General features: G+C 42.7%; 3 protein-coding genes and 1 non-coding gene across 5 annotated transcripts; 3 read left to right on the forward strand and 1 right to left on the reverse strand.

The window, feature by feature from the left end:
• Positions 1-589: 589 nt before the first annotated feature.
• Positions 590-663, forward strand: TRNAV-AAC (transfer RNA valine (anticodon AAC)). The gene has a single exon. It is a non-coding gene; the product is annotated as a tRNA-Val (tRNA).
• A 457-nt stretch (positions 664-1,120) lies between these two features.
• Positions 1,121-3,393, forward strand: LOC115690370 (protein TUNICAMYCIN INDUCED 1). The gene is made up of 3 exons (XM_030616699.2): positions 1,121-1,310; positions 1,659-2,006; positions 2,522-3,393. The coding sequence occupies exons 1-3, from the start codon at positions 1,191-1,193 to the stop codon at positions 3,341-3,343; spliced, it is 1,290 nt and encodes a 429-aa protein (XP_030472559.2). The 5' UTR covers positions 1,121-1,190; the 3' UTR covers positions 3,344-3,393.
• Positions 3,394-4,368: 975 nt separating this feature from the next.
• LOC115690368 (proline iminopeptidase) lies at positions 4,369-9,922 on the forward strand. 2 transcript variants are annotated; one of them, XM_030616696.2, is made up of 11 exons: positions 4,369-4,530; positions 4,862-5,082; positions 5,435-5,533; positions 5,617-5,727; positions 6,157-6,219; positions 6,307-6,400; positions 6,888-6,985; positions 7,609-7,710; positions 8,163-8,276; positions 8,462-8,536; positions 9,682-9,922. In XM_030616696.2, the coding sequence occupies exons 1-11, from the start codon at positions 4,404-4,406 to the stop codon at positions 9,781-9,783; spliced, it is 1,206 nt and encodes a 401-aa protein (XP_030472556.2). In that variant the 5' UTR covers positions 4,369-4,403; the 3' UTR covers positions 9,784-9,922. The 2 variants fall into 2 exon arrangements, with proteins under 2 accessions (XP_030472556.2, XP_030472557.2); XM_030616697.2 differs by having other exon boundaries at positions 4,865-5,082.
• Positions 9,923-11,403: 1,481 nt separating this feature from the next.
• On the reverse strand, positions 11,404-15,206 carry LOC115690317 (uncharacterized). The gene is made up of 10 exons (XM_056304811.1): positions 15,019-15,206; positions 14,600-14,664; positions 14,433-14,494; positions 13,280-14,320; positions 13,064-13,130; positions 12,847-12,966; positions 12,664-12,774; positions 12,219-12,403; positions 11,769-11,807; positions 11,404-11,716 (listed from the first exon to the last, which is right to left on the reverse strand). Exons 1-10 carry the CDS (start codon positions 15,185-15,187, stop codon positions 11,569-11,571), a joined length of 2,007 nt encoding a protein of 668 aa, XP_056160786.1. The 5' UTR covers positions 15,188-15,206; the 3' UTR covers positions 11,404-11,568.
• Positions 15,207-15,593: the final 387 nt, after the last annotated feature.

Genomic DNA, 15,593 nt, shown 5'->3' on the forward strand with positions numbered 1-15,593 from the left:
CTGTCACTAGAGCTGTCCCCACCAAAGATTGTGTGGATCTTGATATGATTGTGAACCTGTCTCCCTCATTGATTAATTAAAGTTTGCTTTCTTCATGGACTGCACAACTTCTTGGACTATGACATAACTAATCAGACACAACATAAACTTCAAAAAATTAAAGTTCATTATGCTTCATTAGAGCACCAATTAAGGCTTGAAGGTTATCGACATGGCATTACAAGATTGGCTGCTGGCAATGTAAAGTCTTCCCTAAGTTGCTTGCTTTCAACTTCTTGCCACCGAGCTCAAGAGTCAAAATTTCCAGCTTAATTGCTCTCCCATCGTTGACAAAAATATCAAGAACCCCACCGATTCTTCTCCAAACGCCCGAACGATCTTCTCGCCACGGAGGTGTCATTTCTTGACCAAAGAATCCAAGCTCGTGATTCACGGTGAAGTATCAAGAAATATCATTAGGCATACGAAATAACTGATGTAAATAAGCACATGAGCTAATCACCTTCATTTCATGCCTACCAAGAAAGCAAATGAATCTCAGACGTTGTTATCTCTCCATATATATTTTAATGAGGAAAGTGTCAGGAACGGTGTCGTGGTGTAGTTGGTTATCACGTCAGTCTAACACACTGAAGGTCTCCGGTTCGAGCCCGGGCGACGCCATTCTTTTCACTATTTTTTTTTTCCTTCCGTGCTCGGAAAACGACGCCGTTCCCGAAAAGAGTGGGCCCGGTCCGGCCCATTTAGCGGCGAGGGTCGCCGGGCCCAATTAGAGCCCAAGACCAGGAAGAGGCTCCGGAAATCGCGGCCAGCGGTCGCCGCCACGCCATCCTCGTCAACCGACCAATCGCACGCCGCCGCTTCAACGCATACCGCATCACTTCCTCTCCTCTCATTGGCCCGTCCGCTCCACGTCATCGCCTCCCCCGCGTTATCCGCCCGCCGCGTGTCCAGAAGTTCCAGAACCATCATCATCCCCTCCTCCCCCTGCAAATATCGGGGAACCCCGTCCGTTGCGAATCACAAAATCAAAAGAGCTCGAAAAACCCATCGCCGCTTCGGAGACCCCTCTCCTTCTCTCCTTCCCAAATCCCTAATTCCAATCCGATCCCGCGATCGCCGGCGAAAGGAAAAACCCTCTCTCTCTCGTCAGCTTCCGATTCCGTCGCCGGTGCTTGCTCTCCGCTCCGATGGCTTTCGCGGCGGTTCGGCTTTGCCCCCTGCTTCTGGTGCTCGCGGCGATCCGGCCGTTCTCGACGGCGCTGATCACGACGCCCGGCGTTCAACCCATCTACCCCAAGGCCATATCCGTGAGTTGCCACTGGCTTGCCCCGTTGGCCCGGTTCTATTGTTCTGCTTTTCTTGAGCGGATTTTTGGCGGGGGGCGTTCGGATGATGAGGCTTTTATTTTTTGGGAGTTTTTCTTTGACTTCGCGAAATTGATGTTTCTTGATTGATAGATTGGTCTTGGTTTTTAGTTATTCTCGCTGCTCGATTTATTAATTGCGGAATCGATTTGGAAGATTGGGAGAGTTGTGTGGAATGATTTCGATTGTCGAGGGACTCGTGGGATTTGGGTCTTTGTTGAAATGTGGTGGGAATTGCGTGATCGGATTGGAAAATGTTGACGGTGATGTGTTTGTGTGGGCCTTTTGTAGGATTTGAAGGAAGCGATTGTGAAAGGGCTGGGATTCCAAGCGGATGATTTCAAGGTGTCCGGGTTCGACGTTGGGGACGCGCTCGTGGGCCACGCCGTGGCCTATGAGTTCGACGTGGAGATTGACGACAAGGTGCTTCCTTTGAAGCTCTTGGAGGATGTGAACCGGTGGGAGTACGTGGATTTGCCCATATTCCGGGTTGAGGATGCGGTTGGGGCTAGCGAAGGGAACGCGTTGATTGAGAAGAGGAAGTTGGACCGTGCCCTGCCCGTACTGGCTCCATTTCAGCTGGCCGGGCCGATGGAACTGTGGATTCAAGATGCGAAAGACATGCGGATCTCGTTGCCAGTAAGTGATCAGTTGTTAATATGCCCTTATTAATCATGCTTTGCAATGCTGCATCTTTCAATAGTTCTTGGTAAGATTAATTCGGTGAATAGACATGGAGGATGGATGTAGGAGATGTATTCGTTGTTGATTCGGCAATTGATGGTGCGGTTTAGAGAGTAATTTGTGACGGTATTAATGCATAGTTCTTCTGCAATGTTGAAGGCTTAGAGTGAATTGAGCGCAATGAGTGGAACTGAAAAAATGAATTTGTTGAGCTATTGAGATATTCCTTGGTGAAGTGCGGTGGTCATGCAATAACAATGCCCTTTCTTTCAAAGAGAGATAAACAAATTGAACTCTTGATTTGAAAATTGATCATTTAGACCCTTTCATGATTCTCTTGTTTTGACATTATGCATTGCAGCAAAGCACTGTTTGTCTGTTATTTTCAAGAATGGAGCTAAGATGGATGATCGTGTATCTGAAAGTTAATCTGTTACCGATTATCATTTTTGTCCTGTTGATCTATGCAGCATGATGTGGATGCTGGTGTCCTGAAGAAAGTTATCTTGGCTGAGGGTGCCGTGGTCACTGTTAAGGGTGCCAGATCAGTGAGCCTTCGACGACCTGTAGAGCTGCACCTTCCTTTAAATAGGACCGGTGATGGGTTTGCCTCTGGTCTTCTTGCTCTTGCTGAACAGCTCCGTCAAGCATCCCGTGCTCAAGGTGAATCACTCCTTTCCCTCCGCATAGTTGGCCCGACCTCGCTTGCCTCACCATCATCATCCTCCACCTCTTCGAGCAACCGGCTCAAGCTCAAGCGCCTTGCACCTGGCCTTGTGGAACTGTCCTCTCCATCGAAAAGCAAAGCTATTGAACGCGTCGCTGACATCGAACCTTCAGAAGATGCTATGACCCTGCTAACCCCAAAACATTTCGCCACCATGTGGCCAGTTCCCTCGGTCAATGGTTCCAACTCTAATCTTCGAGGCTTCGAGGCACTGCTATCTTCTGTTCTGGGTCCCAAGGCTAACGAGGAAGGTTCCTTCAGGCTACTGAAGGCGGATGTATCTGCTCAGACATTTCTGAAGATTGGGTTCGGAGTAGAGAGGAGATTGAAGGCGGGCGATGGCGAAGTCGAAGGTTTCCCCGTGTGGAGGACGAAGCCTGAATCAGTGAGCATGCTCTTTGAGGTGTTGGCCAAAGTCGACGGCGAGAAGATCGTGCCGGAGAGGGTGATGCAGGTCAATCCTGTCATGGTGGAGGACACGATAGCCCCGAGCGTGCTCGTGAACAACATGACCATGTCGAGGACGCCCATCGTCCATCCTCCTTCCAACCCCTTCACCTTATAAATTATAGTCAGGCCTGAGATATTTTTTTCATCAAGGTGCTTGAAGAAGAAGATCGACTGTAAAGTTTTCCCCCCTTGTTTTCCCCCCTTTGGGCGGCTTGAGATATGACGGTTAAAGAACTTCAGACACTGTAAAAACATGGATCAATGAAGCTTTAACTATTCACATAAATCTTCCTGTCTATTATTTGCTAAATTTCACGGTGTGACTAGCGTCGGTTTTTCTTTTTTTCGAAAGAAAATTTATTCATTGCTCAAAATGATACAACATAGACTAACTAGCATTTGTTAAGATATTGTTGTTTCATTTTTCCTTTTTACGTCATTGGGCATGAATGATTAACTTATATATCTTGAATAACCAGAAGTAACCGTACATGGATTTTAAGTATCATTTTTTTCGTAAAAAATACATGATTTAAAAAATATATTTTTTTTTATTGATGATTGTTCGTATTGCTTGAAATTAACAGCCATGAAAATATTTTTCTTTCCTTAATTTTTGGAAGCAATGCGAACAATTTTTTTTAGGAAAATATTATTCAAAACGTGCATTTTCTGTGAAAGAAAACACACATTAATAGTAATTTCTTATCTTCTCAATTTAGTAAGATAAATTACATTCAGAATTTGAAATATTGCATCACCTCTGAGAGAGGTTGGAAAATCTTCTAGTACAATCTCGAAAATGAAGTTTTTAAATTGTAATTAGGGATAGCTCCCTCTTTAGAAATGGCTGCATAAACAAGATCCATCTTGGAATTGGACACGACAAAAGAGGATAAGAATTAAATAATAAAAAGGAATTCCGTCCTCCCGTCCAAGGGCCGACCCCGTCACTGACATCATGTTTTTGTTCTAATGCGTTGTTTTCTTTTGTTTGGTCGAACTCTTAATCAAAATTAATGTGTTTTTTTTGGTAAGGAGGTCGCATGTTTTTGGCGGTAGGGAAACTAAAATTTGACACCAATCAAGAAAGAAAGGAAGGGCGGGGATTGGACAATGCGAATCGATAAAGCTGGGACGCAACCCACGCGAACAAAAACCGCAAAGAATAAACCATGAGCTCGTCGGGGCTTCCATTTCGCACTGCCCCGAATCTCTCCCTCTCCTCCAATCGTCTCCCCTCCCTTCGCCTCCCCCTCTTCTCTCCCAGCGGTCGCGCTCACGACAACCTCGTCCTCGCAGGTTCTCTCTCTCTCTCTCTCTCTCTCTCTCTCTCTCTGTGTGCGCGGGGAATGTAGCTGGAGTGATTGGGTTGATTTGACTCGATTCCGTCGATGCTTTACGCCACATAGTGTTGCTGACAAACGAAGCTATACCCACCACCCCCGCCCCTGTTCGATCTCGACGGCGTGGATCGTCTCGGCTTCGTCGGCCCTTTTGTTCGTGCGCCCCTCTATAAGTAGCCTCGCGGGTGGTCAGTGGAGAGCGTGCGCGCGCGCCCGCGCTCTCTTCGTCCCAGGTTTCTCTCCTCTTGTCGTTCATTTCTGCGCTGTGTCTTTTGAATTTGTCCCAGGAGGAAGGAGGAGGAGGTGCTGCTTCGGCCTGCTGCGCGTCCGGAGTTCGAGCATCGCGGCGGCCGAGACCATGTCGAGCGGGCCGGTGGAGTTGCCGAGCGAAGCGGCGGAGGTGAACCGGGAGCTGTATCCTCCCGTGGAGCCGTATGGCACGGGTTTCTTGAAGGTTTCCGATCTCCACACCCTCTATTGGGAGCAATCCGGAAATCCCAGTGGATATGTGAGTGTCCATTATCTGCTCTGCTGGCGGATTATGCAATTGTCCATATCTCTAGTCATTTGTGGATTTAATGGATGGTGGTGTGATCGTATATATATTGACGCGAATTATATGCCAAAATTAGTTAAGCTCAACTTGTGCCGGGAATGCGAAAGAGATAGCAGTAATGGCCCTAGTTGTGCTCATGCTTTGACTATTTCTGCCTGTTTTAAATTGGTATCATGAATGGTTTTACTCTTTGCTTGATGCTTATGGTTAAATTATTCATTTTTAGCACTACATCAAGGAGGGGTTCCTACCTATATTTACTTGCCTTCCTCCTTTTCTTTTTCCTTTGTGAAATATCTTGCAGCCAGTTGTTTTTCTCCATGGAGGTCCGGGAGGGGGCACGTCCCCCAGCAACCGTAGGTTCTTTGACCCTGAATTTTATCGGATAATACTCTTTGACCAGGTAACCTCTTTAGATGACTGTGCAAAGATATGTTGTATCCCCCGTCAAATTATCTTTCACCGAGAAATATCTCCTTTCCCTAGAGAGGTGCAGGAAAAAGTACACCCCATGCTTGCTTGGAAGAAAACACCACATGGGAGCTTGTTGCGGATATTGAAAAGCTGAGGGAACATTTAGAAATTCCAGAATGGCAGGTAAAATTTCATGTTCAAGCACTGTCTTAAAATATGACTGCAGTTTGGTGATGGGGGCAGGGGATCAGGATTTCCACTATCATGAAGTCTGATATGAATGGACCCTCAGAGTAATAGACTGAAGACATTATTGGTGCATCGATTTACCTGAAAGTGTTTGAAATGATTCAGAATATAGTGCCGTTGTCTTGCTTGTGTACTAATTCTTTTCAAAGCACTTGCCAGAAAGGATAATTTTCTCATCTTTTATATGGCACAAAGTCAACAAGATTTACATCTTTTGAAATATAAACTATCACTTTGAAAGTACACCAGTATTTTTTTTTTTTGGTTCATGGGTCTACACTCTTTCGTACTTCGGAAAATATAGGATGCTAGCTGCATTAGTGCTAGCATATCTAAGCTTAATTTGTTTGTCCATGCTAACAGGTATTTGGTGGGTCATGGGGAAGTACTCTTGCCCTCGCGTACAGCCAATCGCACCCTGAGAAGGTATTTCCTTTGCATTGCATTTACTCTGTCGAGATTACACTCCCAGCCAATTTCTTGTTATTGCCCTGATCTTTGTGTCACTTCAAGGTTACCGGATTGGTACTTAGGGGGATCTTTCTGGTGCGGAAGAAAGAGATTGATTGGTTTTACGAAGGTGGTGCATCTGCCATATTCCCAGACGGTACGTTGGGGAAACTTGTTTCGTGCCGCTATCAATGACTTTACTTATGTGTCTGCAGAAGTGAACTTTGGCTTAAAATTAGTAGTTACTTTAAAGTTCTACTGGGCAAATGGTAATTGTTTAAGCAGTAAGCTGTGAATGCAGTCTGCAATAATACGATCATGGCACATTTGTCTTCACTGGAACTTCAGTGGGAAAATAGTCTCATTAAGTTAGCAGGGTGTTGTCAGTCTCCTCAAATTTCAGATTAGGAGAATTTGCTGGATATGTTTAGGATGATCCTGATCTGAAGCTTTTGCAGTTTCAAGAACGATATATATATGAATGAGAGAGGATTATGCCAAAGAATATCAAATTGTCTTAGTTCCTCTTTCTGATATTATGAACCTTCAAGGGGCTTTTCAGTGATGCTGCATATAAACTAAGTTCAAATTTGCATTCCTATTGTTTATTTTGACATAAAATTAACACCGTCTTTTCTATGCAGCCTGGGAACCATTTAGAGATCTTATTCCAGCAGATGAGAGGCAGTGTTTCCTTAGTGCCTATAGTAAGCGATTGAATTCTGATGATTTGGAAACACAGGTGAGAGTGTTTTACAGGATAATCATATATCCTTTTCCCTTATGTCCCATATGTATGCCTCTTTAGGGTGCTGGGTTTTTTTTTATTGAACTCAAATTAGGTCGACTTACCTACGCATCTCATACTATAACATTTCCTTAGACTGTGCCAAGAAGTAGATTAGAAACAGTTCTGATGCCAAAATTTTTCTGTTCTATTCCGTGACTGTAGTTATTGTATATCTACTGCAAGAACCCATCTTCTCATTTCATGCTGTGAAAATTAGGATTTGGTTTCATACTTGATCAATCTGTTTTGAGAAATATTTAAGCTAATAAAGTGGAAGAAAAAGTCACTGATTACGAGAGAATGTCAGAGTAATGTGTACTGGAAGACAGAAAAAAATTCACGAAGCAGATAGCAGTTTCTTGTCCAAGACGGAAAAACTGTGTGGCTTTGCCACCATCTGCTTTCTACAGCCTTCCTCTGATTTTCTGGACACTTCCACAAATCATGACAGGAATGATTAATGAAATAAGTGCTGTCCCTATTCTACCACGGAAAATTGACTGTGGTAGCTCATTTGAAACTAGGACTTGCTGGTTTACATGTTCGATATTCTTACTTCTCCCTTATCTTCTTAGTATGCAGCGGCGAGAGCATGGACAAAATGGGAAATGATGACTGCACATCTACTTCCAAATGAGGAGAATATAAAGAAAGGAGATGATGATTATTTTTCACTGGTAAGTCCATGAGATGTTAAAATCATGGTTTCTCCCATGACGTGCTTAGATTGTGTCTCTAATGTCCGAGGCTGCTTTTTTTGGCCATAATGTCTGAAGCTGCTTATATGCTGCATTATCGCATATTGATTGTCTTGATCAGCTTTTCTAATGAATAAATCCCATTTGCACCGATGAGTGCTTGAAAATCTGAAGTGCCTTTTGCTGGCTTAGTATTTTAATGATATTTGGATGCTGTACAACGTTCTCAATTGGATATAGTCACATACTACGCTACTCTTTGCATGACATGGTTCTTGTAGATTATTTTATGGCCATGGAAATCCTTGTAATGCCGCGTTTCTATGGAATACGACACGCTGTAATTTGTTGGATGGGGAAATCTCTAAATAAGTATGATATACTTTGACCAGCTTCGCTGGTGCTCATGACTTATAATGGTTTTGCTCCAGGCATTTGCAAGGATTGAGAACCATTATTTTGTGAATAAGGGGTTCTTTCCTTCTGATTCGTTCCTGCTGGACAATGTCGATAAGATAAGGCATATCAACACAGTAATTGTGCAGGTAATTAGATTACTTCATTCTCGTGCTGGTTACTTCTCGAACTATGAATAATACATGGACGAAAATCACTAACTGATTGTGAACACTAATTCTCTTACATTACCTTTTGTGTCATTTAACACTTGAAGCACAATACCTGCCATTTACACAGAACTGGTAGTGCCTTACCCCAAAAATACTTGCAGGGAAGATATGATGTCTGCTGCCCTATGATGTCTGCTTGGGATCTTCATAAAGCATGGCCAGAGGCAGATTTTAGGGTAAGCAGGGATTTTTAAGCTAATTAGGTGGACAAAATTAACCTTCATTGCCATTTTCAGTTGGATTGAGTAGTCACATCTGTTTTCTTACCCATCGTCATTCCTCTTTTATATTAAATCCTTTTTGCTTCTTCATTTATGTGACTTGTTAAGATGTCCATTTTTCTTATAGTTATACACAGTGCACTTCATTGGTAGAGTGCCATTATGCAGTATCTGCCCTTCAGCACAATCTGCCATGACTTACTTTTATCAGCAGATTGATATTGACAAGCATTTGGTGTACGATTTTCTGGGGGCCACACTTCGATATGTCCATGTTTTTATCATAGAGTTATGCTCTCAATGTGAAGAGAATTAACTCTGGCTTTTCTTGGTTGTTTTTGAGTTTTTGTATTGATTCTTGCATTTAGAAGAAACAATGCCTGTTTCTGTGTGACTTCCTTGAGGTATGCAATTTGATTTAGGTAGTAGAGAGTTAGCGACTTGAGTTAGAGACTTTGTGCATGTAGCGTTGCAGCACAGGTTGAAGAGAGAGGTACATGGCGGACTGTCTGTTGATTAATTGAGTTGTTTTCTCGTTTTCAACTTGGTTGCATATGGTTTAGTCTTGCCATATGATCAGGCAAAGCTATAATAATGATGTCGCAAACTATTTGTTGTATGAGCTTACCAATTCTTTTGGCAAACTTTGGTTTAAGAAACCAGACCTGATTGATGGCCAGGCATGAGCAGATTGTGTCTGGTACGGAGCCTAAAGCCCTAGTCCAGGCCCGACTGTGATCAAAACTTAATTAATTTTCTATGCAAAAACTAATCAGCTGGGCAAGCCGGTCCAAGAAGGAAACAACTTGCCGAGGCCCACCCAGTTGCACTTTGGGCCTAGGATGGCTTGGATGGGCGGTGGGCCCATAAATAAAGGTTTTTAAGACGCGGAGGTCAAATTTACAAATGAATTTCTTACTGGATAATATGGTAGTTACTTCAGAATGAGTCATGTTGATGCATTTGTGAGGTTCTGTGGATGGCCACTTCAGATAAGAATTCTTGCTTATGATTTCACGATTTTGATTCTGCATGTCATGGAGATTTATGGAGTAAAATCTTCCATTATCCTGTTTATTAAATTGCTGCACTATCAACAGGTGATTCCAAATGCGGGACATTCTGCTAATGAACCTGGCATAGCTGCAGAGCTTGTGGCTGCAAATGAGAAGCTCAAGAATATTGTGAAGAGCCGAGGATAGTGAATTTGTGTAAGATGCACACGACAGGGTATAAGCAATTTTCTCACCTACCTCACTAGAACAATCTTGATGTTGATGCGTCCAGAAATGGAAGGTGATTGCAAATAAATTGAAGATGGTTTGGTGTGATGCTTTTAACGTGCGTCATTGTGTTTGATGTTTTACGCTCTCTTATGTGCCAAACGCCTCACCAAAGCCTGATTTATTTTGCACATATAATTTAAATTTGCTAGTTGACTTGGAATGTCAAGGATATACACAATTTGCTAGAAAATGAGCAGTAGAGTGGCATAACTTGAACCTGATGGTCACAAAGTTATTTGCAAAGAGGTCTGTGGGGTGTTTGCTGCACAAATAGTTTGTTAATGTCATTTTTTATAGTCACCTGGAAGTCACCTCAGCCATTTGAGCTGCAAAACTATGCAGGAAATAGCATTTTGAACTCGTGGCAAAATAAGCAAGCTTCTATTGATGTTATTGAGGGTCTTCAGCGCATATATCCTGTCACAACTGACGATGAGCGTGCACAATTGATACATAGCTCCTAAAAGAGAAGTGCAGATTGCCTGAAAGTTGTGATATGATGTTGGTTGGACAAGAATTCGTGTATATATGGGTCAAGTTGTGCAGAAGAGATTATAGAGTTTGTGGTGTATCAGCAGAGTTCCACTACAATCACAAGACCCTTGTTTAGCCTTTCAGTGATTTTTCAAACAAAAGGTTAACGCTAACTATCACAAGACGTAAGCGTGAAATTTGTATTTATGACACCCTAGCCTTCTGCTGATTACTGACAGATATTTCACACTAAGATCGAGCGATAAGATGCACATTTGCTTGTATGAAAGAAGTACGAAAAGGTTCATGGCAAATAGCAAAAGAAAAAGGAGAAAGTATAAAAAGGCTGATGCTTCTTCACCACAATGGCTGTGATCATTTTCGTTTTTCACATCCAGGTTACCGATGAATGTTCAGACAAAAGGCTACCTTACCCATCTTCACTGGACGCTAGCCCTGGTTGGATACCAGCAGACATTTCACGCTAAGATTGAGCAATAAGGTGCACATTGCTTAGTTTAAAGTAGTAAAAGGTTGATGCTACTTGGCAACAATGGTCATGATTTGGCTGCTTGTTAACCACGATCCTTTAGCAATCTATAAGAAGCTAAATGCCTTAAACAAACCAAATTTGACAAGGAATAGTAAACTCTCCGATCTGTGTACGATTAGAAAGCTGGATAGAATGGGCTTCGATAATTGCCCCTTGGGTCAAAATTCTATGCATTTTCGTCTTTTATGTGAATGGACACGATCATTGGCCCAAGTAGGCAAGTGACATGTAAAGAGCTCGTAAATTCTATTTAATTATTTAAAAAAATTATTCAATATAAAGAAGCCTGATGAAAATTAAAAAAGAAGATTATTATTAAAACTTATCAATCAAATAGATCCAAACATGATCAAGCGACACCGAAAGAGCTCATAAATTAATAATTAACAATATGATCATGTCATTACCCTTGAGAAAAAATAAATAGACAAATTGAACATTTTCATTATTTGACTGATAAATAGTTAAAGGTATCATGGCCAACAAAAAAGAAGAAACTAGTTAAGTGATAAATTTAAGAAAAAATTATCATTTGAATATTATGTTACATGTTACAAACAATTCCCAAAAGGAGCCTCCAAATTTATCTAAAAGCGCAGATCAACGAAACAATTGAACAGCAGTACTATCACACTCAGCTAACCAAAGAATTTGAACAGACATACACTCTCATGTCAGTTTCTTGATGCAGCTTTTCGGAACATGGATATCATGGAAGTTTGGTTCTTTTGGAATGGTTGGGAGCCTTCTGCCTCGTGACGATGACCTCGAAGTGCCGGAAGGAGTAGGTTTGGTTGCTGAGGAAGCACCACGTTCTCGTATCTTTGCTGCTTCATTTGACTCGCAGTCCATTGCAGATGTTTCCTTTATGACACTCAGTTGACCTGTTACTTCCTTTCTCCTTGATGGCGCACTATAAGTTCAAGAAAGATAAAAAACAGCAGTGAGCTTCTTGTTACCTGTTTAACCCTCAACTTTGATGCCTACAATGACTTTTCATGTTTTTTCCTAATTGCTGCAAAAGCATTGTGAAGATGTACTATGAGTCTATGATAACGTAAATCCTCTCTGTGAGCTTTCATGTTTTTTCCTAATTTCTGCAAAAGCATTGTGCAGAGTCTACGATAATGTAAATCCTCACTCTGAGCTTTCATGTTTTTTCCTAATTTCTGCAAAAGCATTGTGAGGATGTACTATGAGTCTATGATAATCTAAATCCTCTCTGTGAACCCCACTGTGACATTCCTCTAAGTACATTTTTAGACAATAGGAAATGAGTGATTTATGTGTCAAGTTCAGTTTTCCAACTAGAACAGCCACTCACCTTCCAGGCCCTTCAAATCGTCTAACTGAGAGTATTCTGGACTTTTTGACGCTTTCCCTGGACCACAACACTGTAGGGGCAAGGTTCTTTTGCTGTTTTGAAATAGTGTATCTATCAGGAGTAGATGCAGCCATTTTCTGTCCGACTTCACTGTGGAAAGTGCTCGATTCAGGAGCTTTGATCTTCTGCTTCATGTCAGTAAAAAAATTTCAGCCACGTCAGTGTAGTAAAGCAATCTCGGAAAGTAGTAATAATTACTATGTCATCAAGAAATGCTTTAGCCCGATCGCCTGGCATTTCTCTGGTCTTATGTCAATTAATTCATGACAACGAATGCTTTTCAGAGGATTGTTCATTTTACTGACAGCAGAGTCAAAGCAAATGACTTTGAGTTGTGTAGATTTATAAGGGGAAAGACATGAAACAAACTAAATGGGAGTCTTACTTTCCGTATACTCTGACTTTTCTTGGATGGAAACCCTGCCGCAGTTGCATTCTCTTTCAATGGCGTAGAAAGCTTTTTCTCATGGTTCGCTTCCTTGAGAACTCCCCGCTCCTTTGATAGCTAACATTTGTCAGCCAACATCAATGAAAATTCAACTTAACAAGTCATTTTGAGTCCACGTACATCTGTTCTTAGCCTGAAAGGCTTGGGATTGGTGGGTCTTGGTTTTACATACTTCGCACCCTGGGCACTTCTTTTGTCTGCAATAGAGCTCTGCTTTATCTTCATCAATGTTTGAGTGACCTGAAGATTTTGGGTGGCTAAAAATTTCAGATGCTGAAATATAGTCGAACACGGAATAGTAGATGTTGCAATTTGCAAATGAATCGATAGTATGAACCTTCTCATATTTTTTGTGATTATCAAGCTTCCCCAGGATTTTCCTGTTGGAGTCACCATTCTGTTCTCTGCAACAAAATGTGAGAAGGAAATGAAAAATAAGGACAAACAAATGAGTACGGATCAAGAATTAGTTATCAATCAAGAAAAATGAGCAAACTATAGACCATAGCGTAGCAAATGCATAACAAGAAAATGGGTGCAGAGGAGCTCATACATGTTATGATCGGGGGCCATGGAATTTTCTTTGTCATCATTATCCTTGACATGATCTCCAATTTCGTCATCATTCTGGTCACTGGTTTTGCCAGTGTTTTCTTGGATTTTCTCCTCCTCTAAGCTTGACGCATCCTCTACCTGAGAAGTTGATTCAGTCGTCTCCTCGTCTAGAACTGCCTGGACGGTAGGAACTACGTCAGCTCCTAAACCCAGCCCTTCATCAGCCTTTTCAAATCCCACTATACTTGATGAACCTTCAGTTAGACTTTCTCCTGATTTTTTCTCCAACGTGCTTACATTCATCAAAAATTCTTCATGTACATTTAGTGCAGTATTCTGAGAGGTTTCTTGTGCAAGACATGCTTCCAAAGATCCACGTTTGGACTTGTCGTCGACATCCATGTCGCTCGAGTCACCTGAAGTACATTCAATTGTGGCTGAATCAGAACAGTTTTTCAAATCTTCAGCCGTGTCCTTTTTCTTCAGACATCTAGAAGCTTTATCTGCACCCTTGCACTTTTGAGTCCGCAACGAATCAAAAACCCGACTCTTGACCTCCCTGGCACGCACTTTTTTCTTGGAGCCAGCAAGAGGTGCTGGCGTGTCATACCCCAATATATTCCTCTTTTGGCCTGCGATGTCCAGCTTCTTCATCCCGGCACAAATCTTTTCCGCAGTAGTATCCAACTCTGATGAGATTTTAATCTTCGTGGCCTTTTTGGGTGAAGGAAATGCCAAAGCTTTTGCTACCGGTCTCTTGTTCTGCGTGGCATTAGTCCTAACCTTTGGGTTCCTAACACTCCGAAATAGTTCCGGATTCGAGACTCTCTTGTTGTTTCTAGGGGTTGTTAAAGCCTTGGCCACATTGGATGGCTGCTTTGCCTTAGTGTTAGGGGTCAGAGCCACTGGACGAATTAATTTGACCCTCTCTTTACTGCAATTAACTATCTTTCCAGAAATTGAAGATAAAATAGCCAACCTTGGCAATCTCGATCTGGATGGTTTCGCAGGAGCTGACAGCGGACATTTCGCTGTGGTGCTGAGGATCGAAAGCAATGAAAGAACAACAACAAAGATGAAATGAGGCACATCATAAGCTAAACCCTGTTGAGATGGAGATTCAAGTCCAAGATTATGCGATCGGTACATACTTAATCGGCTTTCTAGTTAAAGCTTTGCGGAGTCTTATGTTGGGGCTTCTGGCTGCCATTACCTGCAATAGATCAGCAGCATCGTGGTGACTTCGCCGACTTAGAGGCCTCCCCTACTGATGATTAAAAACAAGTGAAGATGGAAAAAGGTAGGCATAGTAACTGACCCTGAGGACGAAATTCTTGTAAATTGCTTCAGAGTCCATTTCTTCTTCATGCTTCTGATCACACCCTGTAAACCCAACAAACCCAAAGAACTAGCAAAGATAAAACTGCTGCATCTTGAGCTCAAGAATTCAAGGAATGAGATCTCAAACTGGCAATGCACTCTTAGATCAGACAAGATTTGGAAAGTATGGGCTAGTAGATCGCACCAAACTCAAGCGAGCAAAAAATGCAGACTTGATGAGGGCAAGAGTGACGAACGATGAGCAAGAAGTGAATTCCCCAAGAACTACACTAAACGAATCTGAGATTACCAAAGTCCCCAGATCAAAACAACAACAACAACAACAGCAACAAAAGAAAAAGCGAAAACATTGGACATTACGAAGCGGAGCGACGGTGAGGGGGGCCGAAAACATACCGACGCGCAAGCAAAACCAGTAACGGTCGGTGTCGGGACAGCAGCGATCGGGCGCGGTGAAGTCCACGAACTTGGGCGCCTCTATGTCCTCGTAGAATTCGTCTCCTCCCAACCCTCCGCCTCCTTCGCGGTTGCTCGCCGCCATGCTCGACTTCGACATCGACACCATCCACAGAGAGAGAGAGAGAGAGAGAGGAGCGTTGTTATTGCGAGTGAATGAACAGCAGTAGGCAAATGGGTGGAGACGAAAGCGGAGAGCTTTTGCGCTTTTTTTAAATGCCTGCTGCGTCTTCTTCTTCTTCTCTCTCTCACTGATCCTCTGCGAAGTAGCCGTTGGGAGAAAAGGGGAGGTTCGATTTGGACAAGGTGGTTCTCGAGAGGAAAACGGCAACTTGCTGGTAGGGGCATTTCCGACATCTCACCAGCCCCGCGTTCCTCGTGACGGGCCTGTCGTGTCGCGTATCTAAAGCCCATGATGAATGGCTTTGGACATCACTCCGACAAAACCCAGCATGCCACGTGTTGGGCCAGGAAAGCACGAAAAATCGCAAAAACCCCATAAAAAGAAAAAGGTT

Source organism: Syzygium oleosum, unplaced genomic scaffold (genome assembly GCF_021117445.2).
Source record: "Syzygium oleosum isolate NSW1041296 unplaced genomic scaffold, Sole_v2.1 Sole_v2.33, whole genome shotgun sequence".
NCBI lineage: Eukaryota > Viridiplantae > Streptophyta > Magnoliopsida > Myrtales > Myrtaceae > Syzygium > Syzygium oleosum.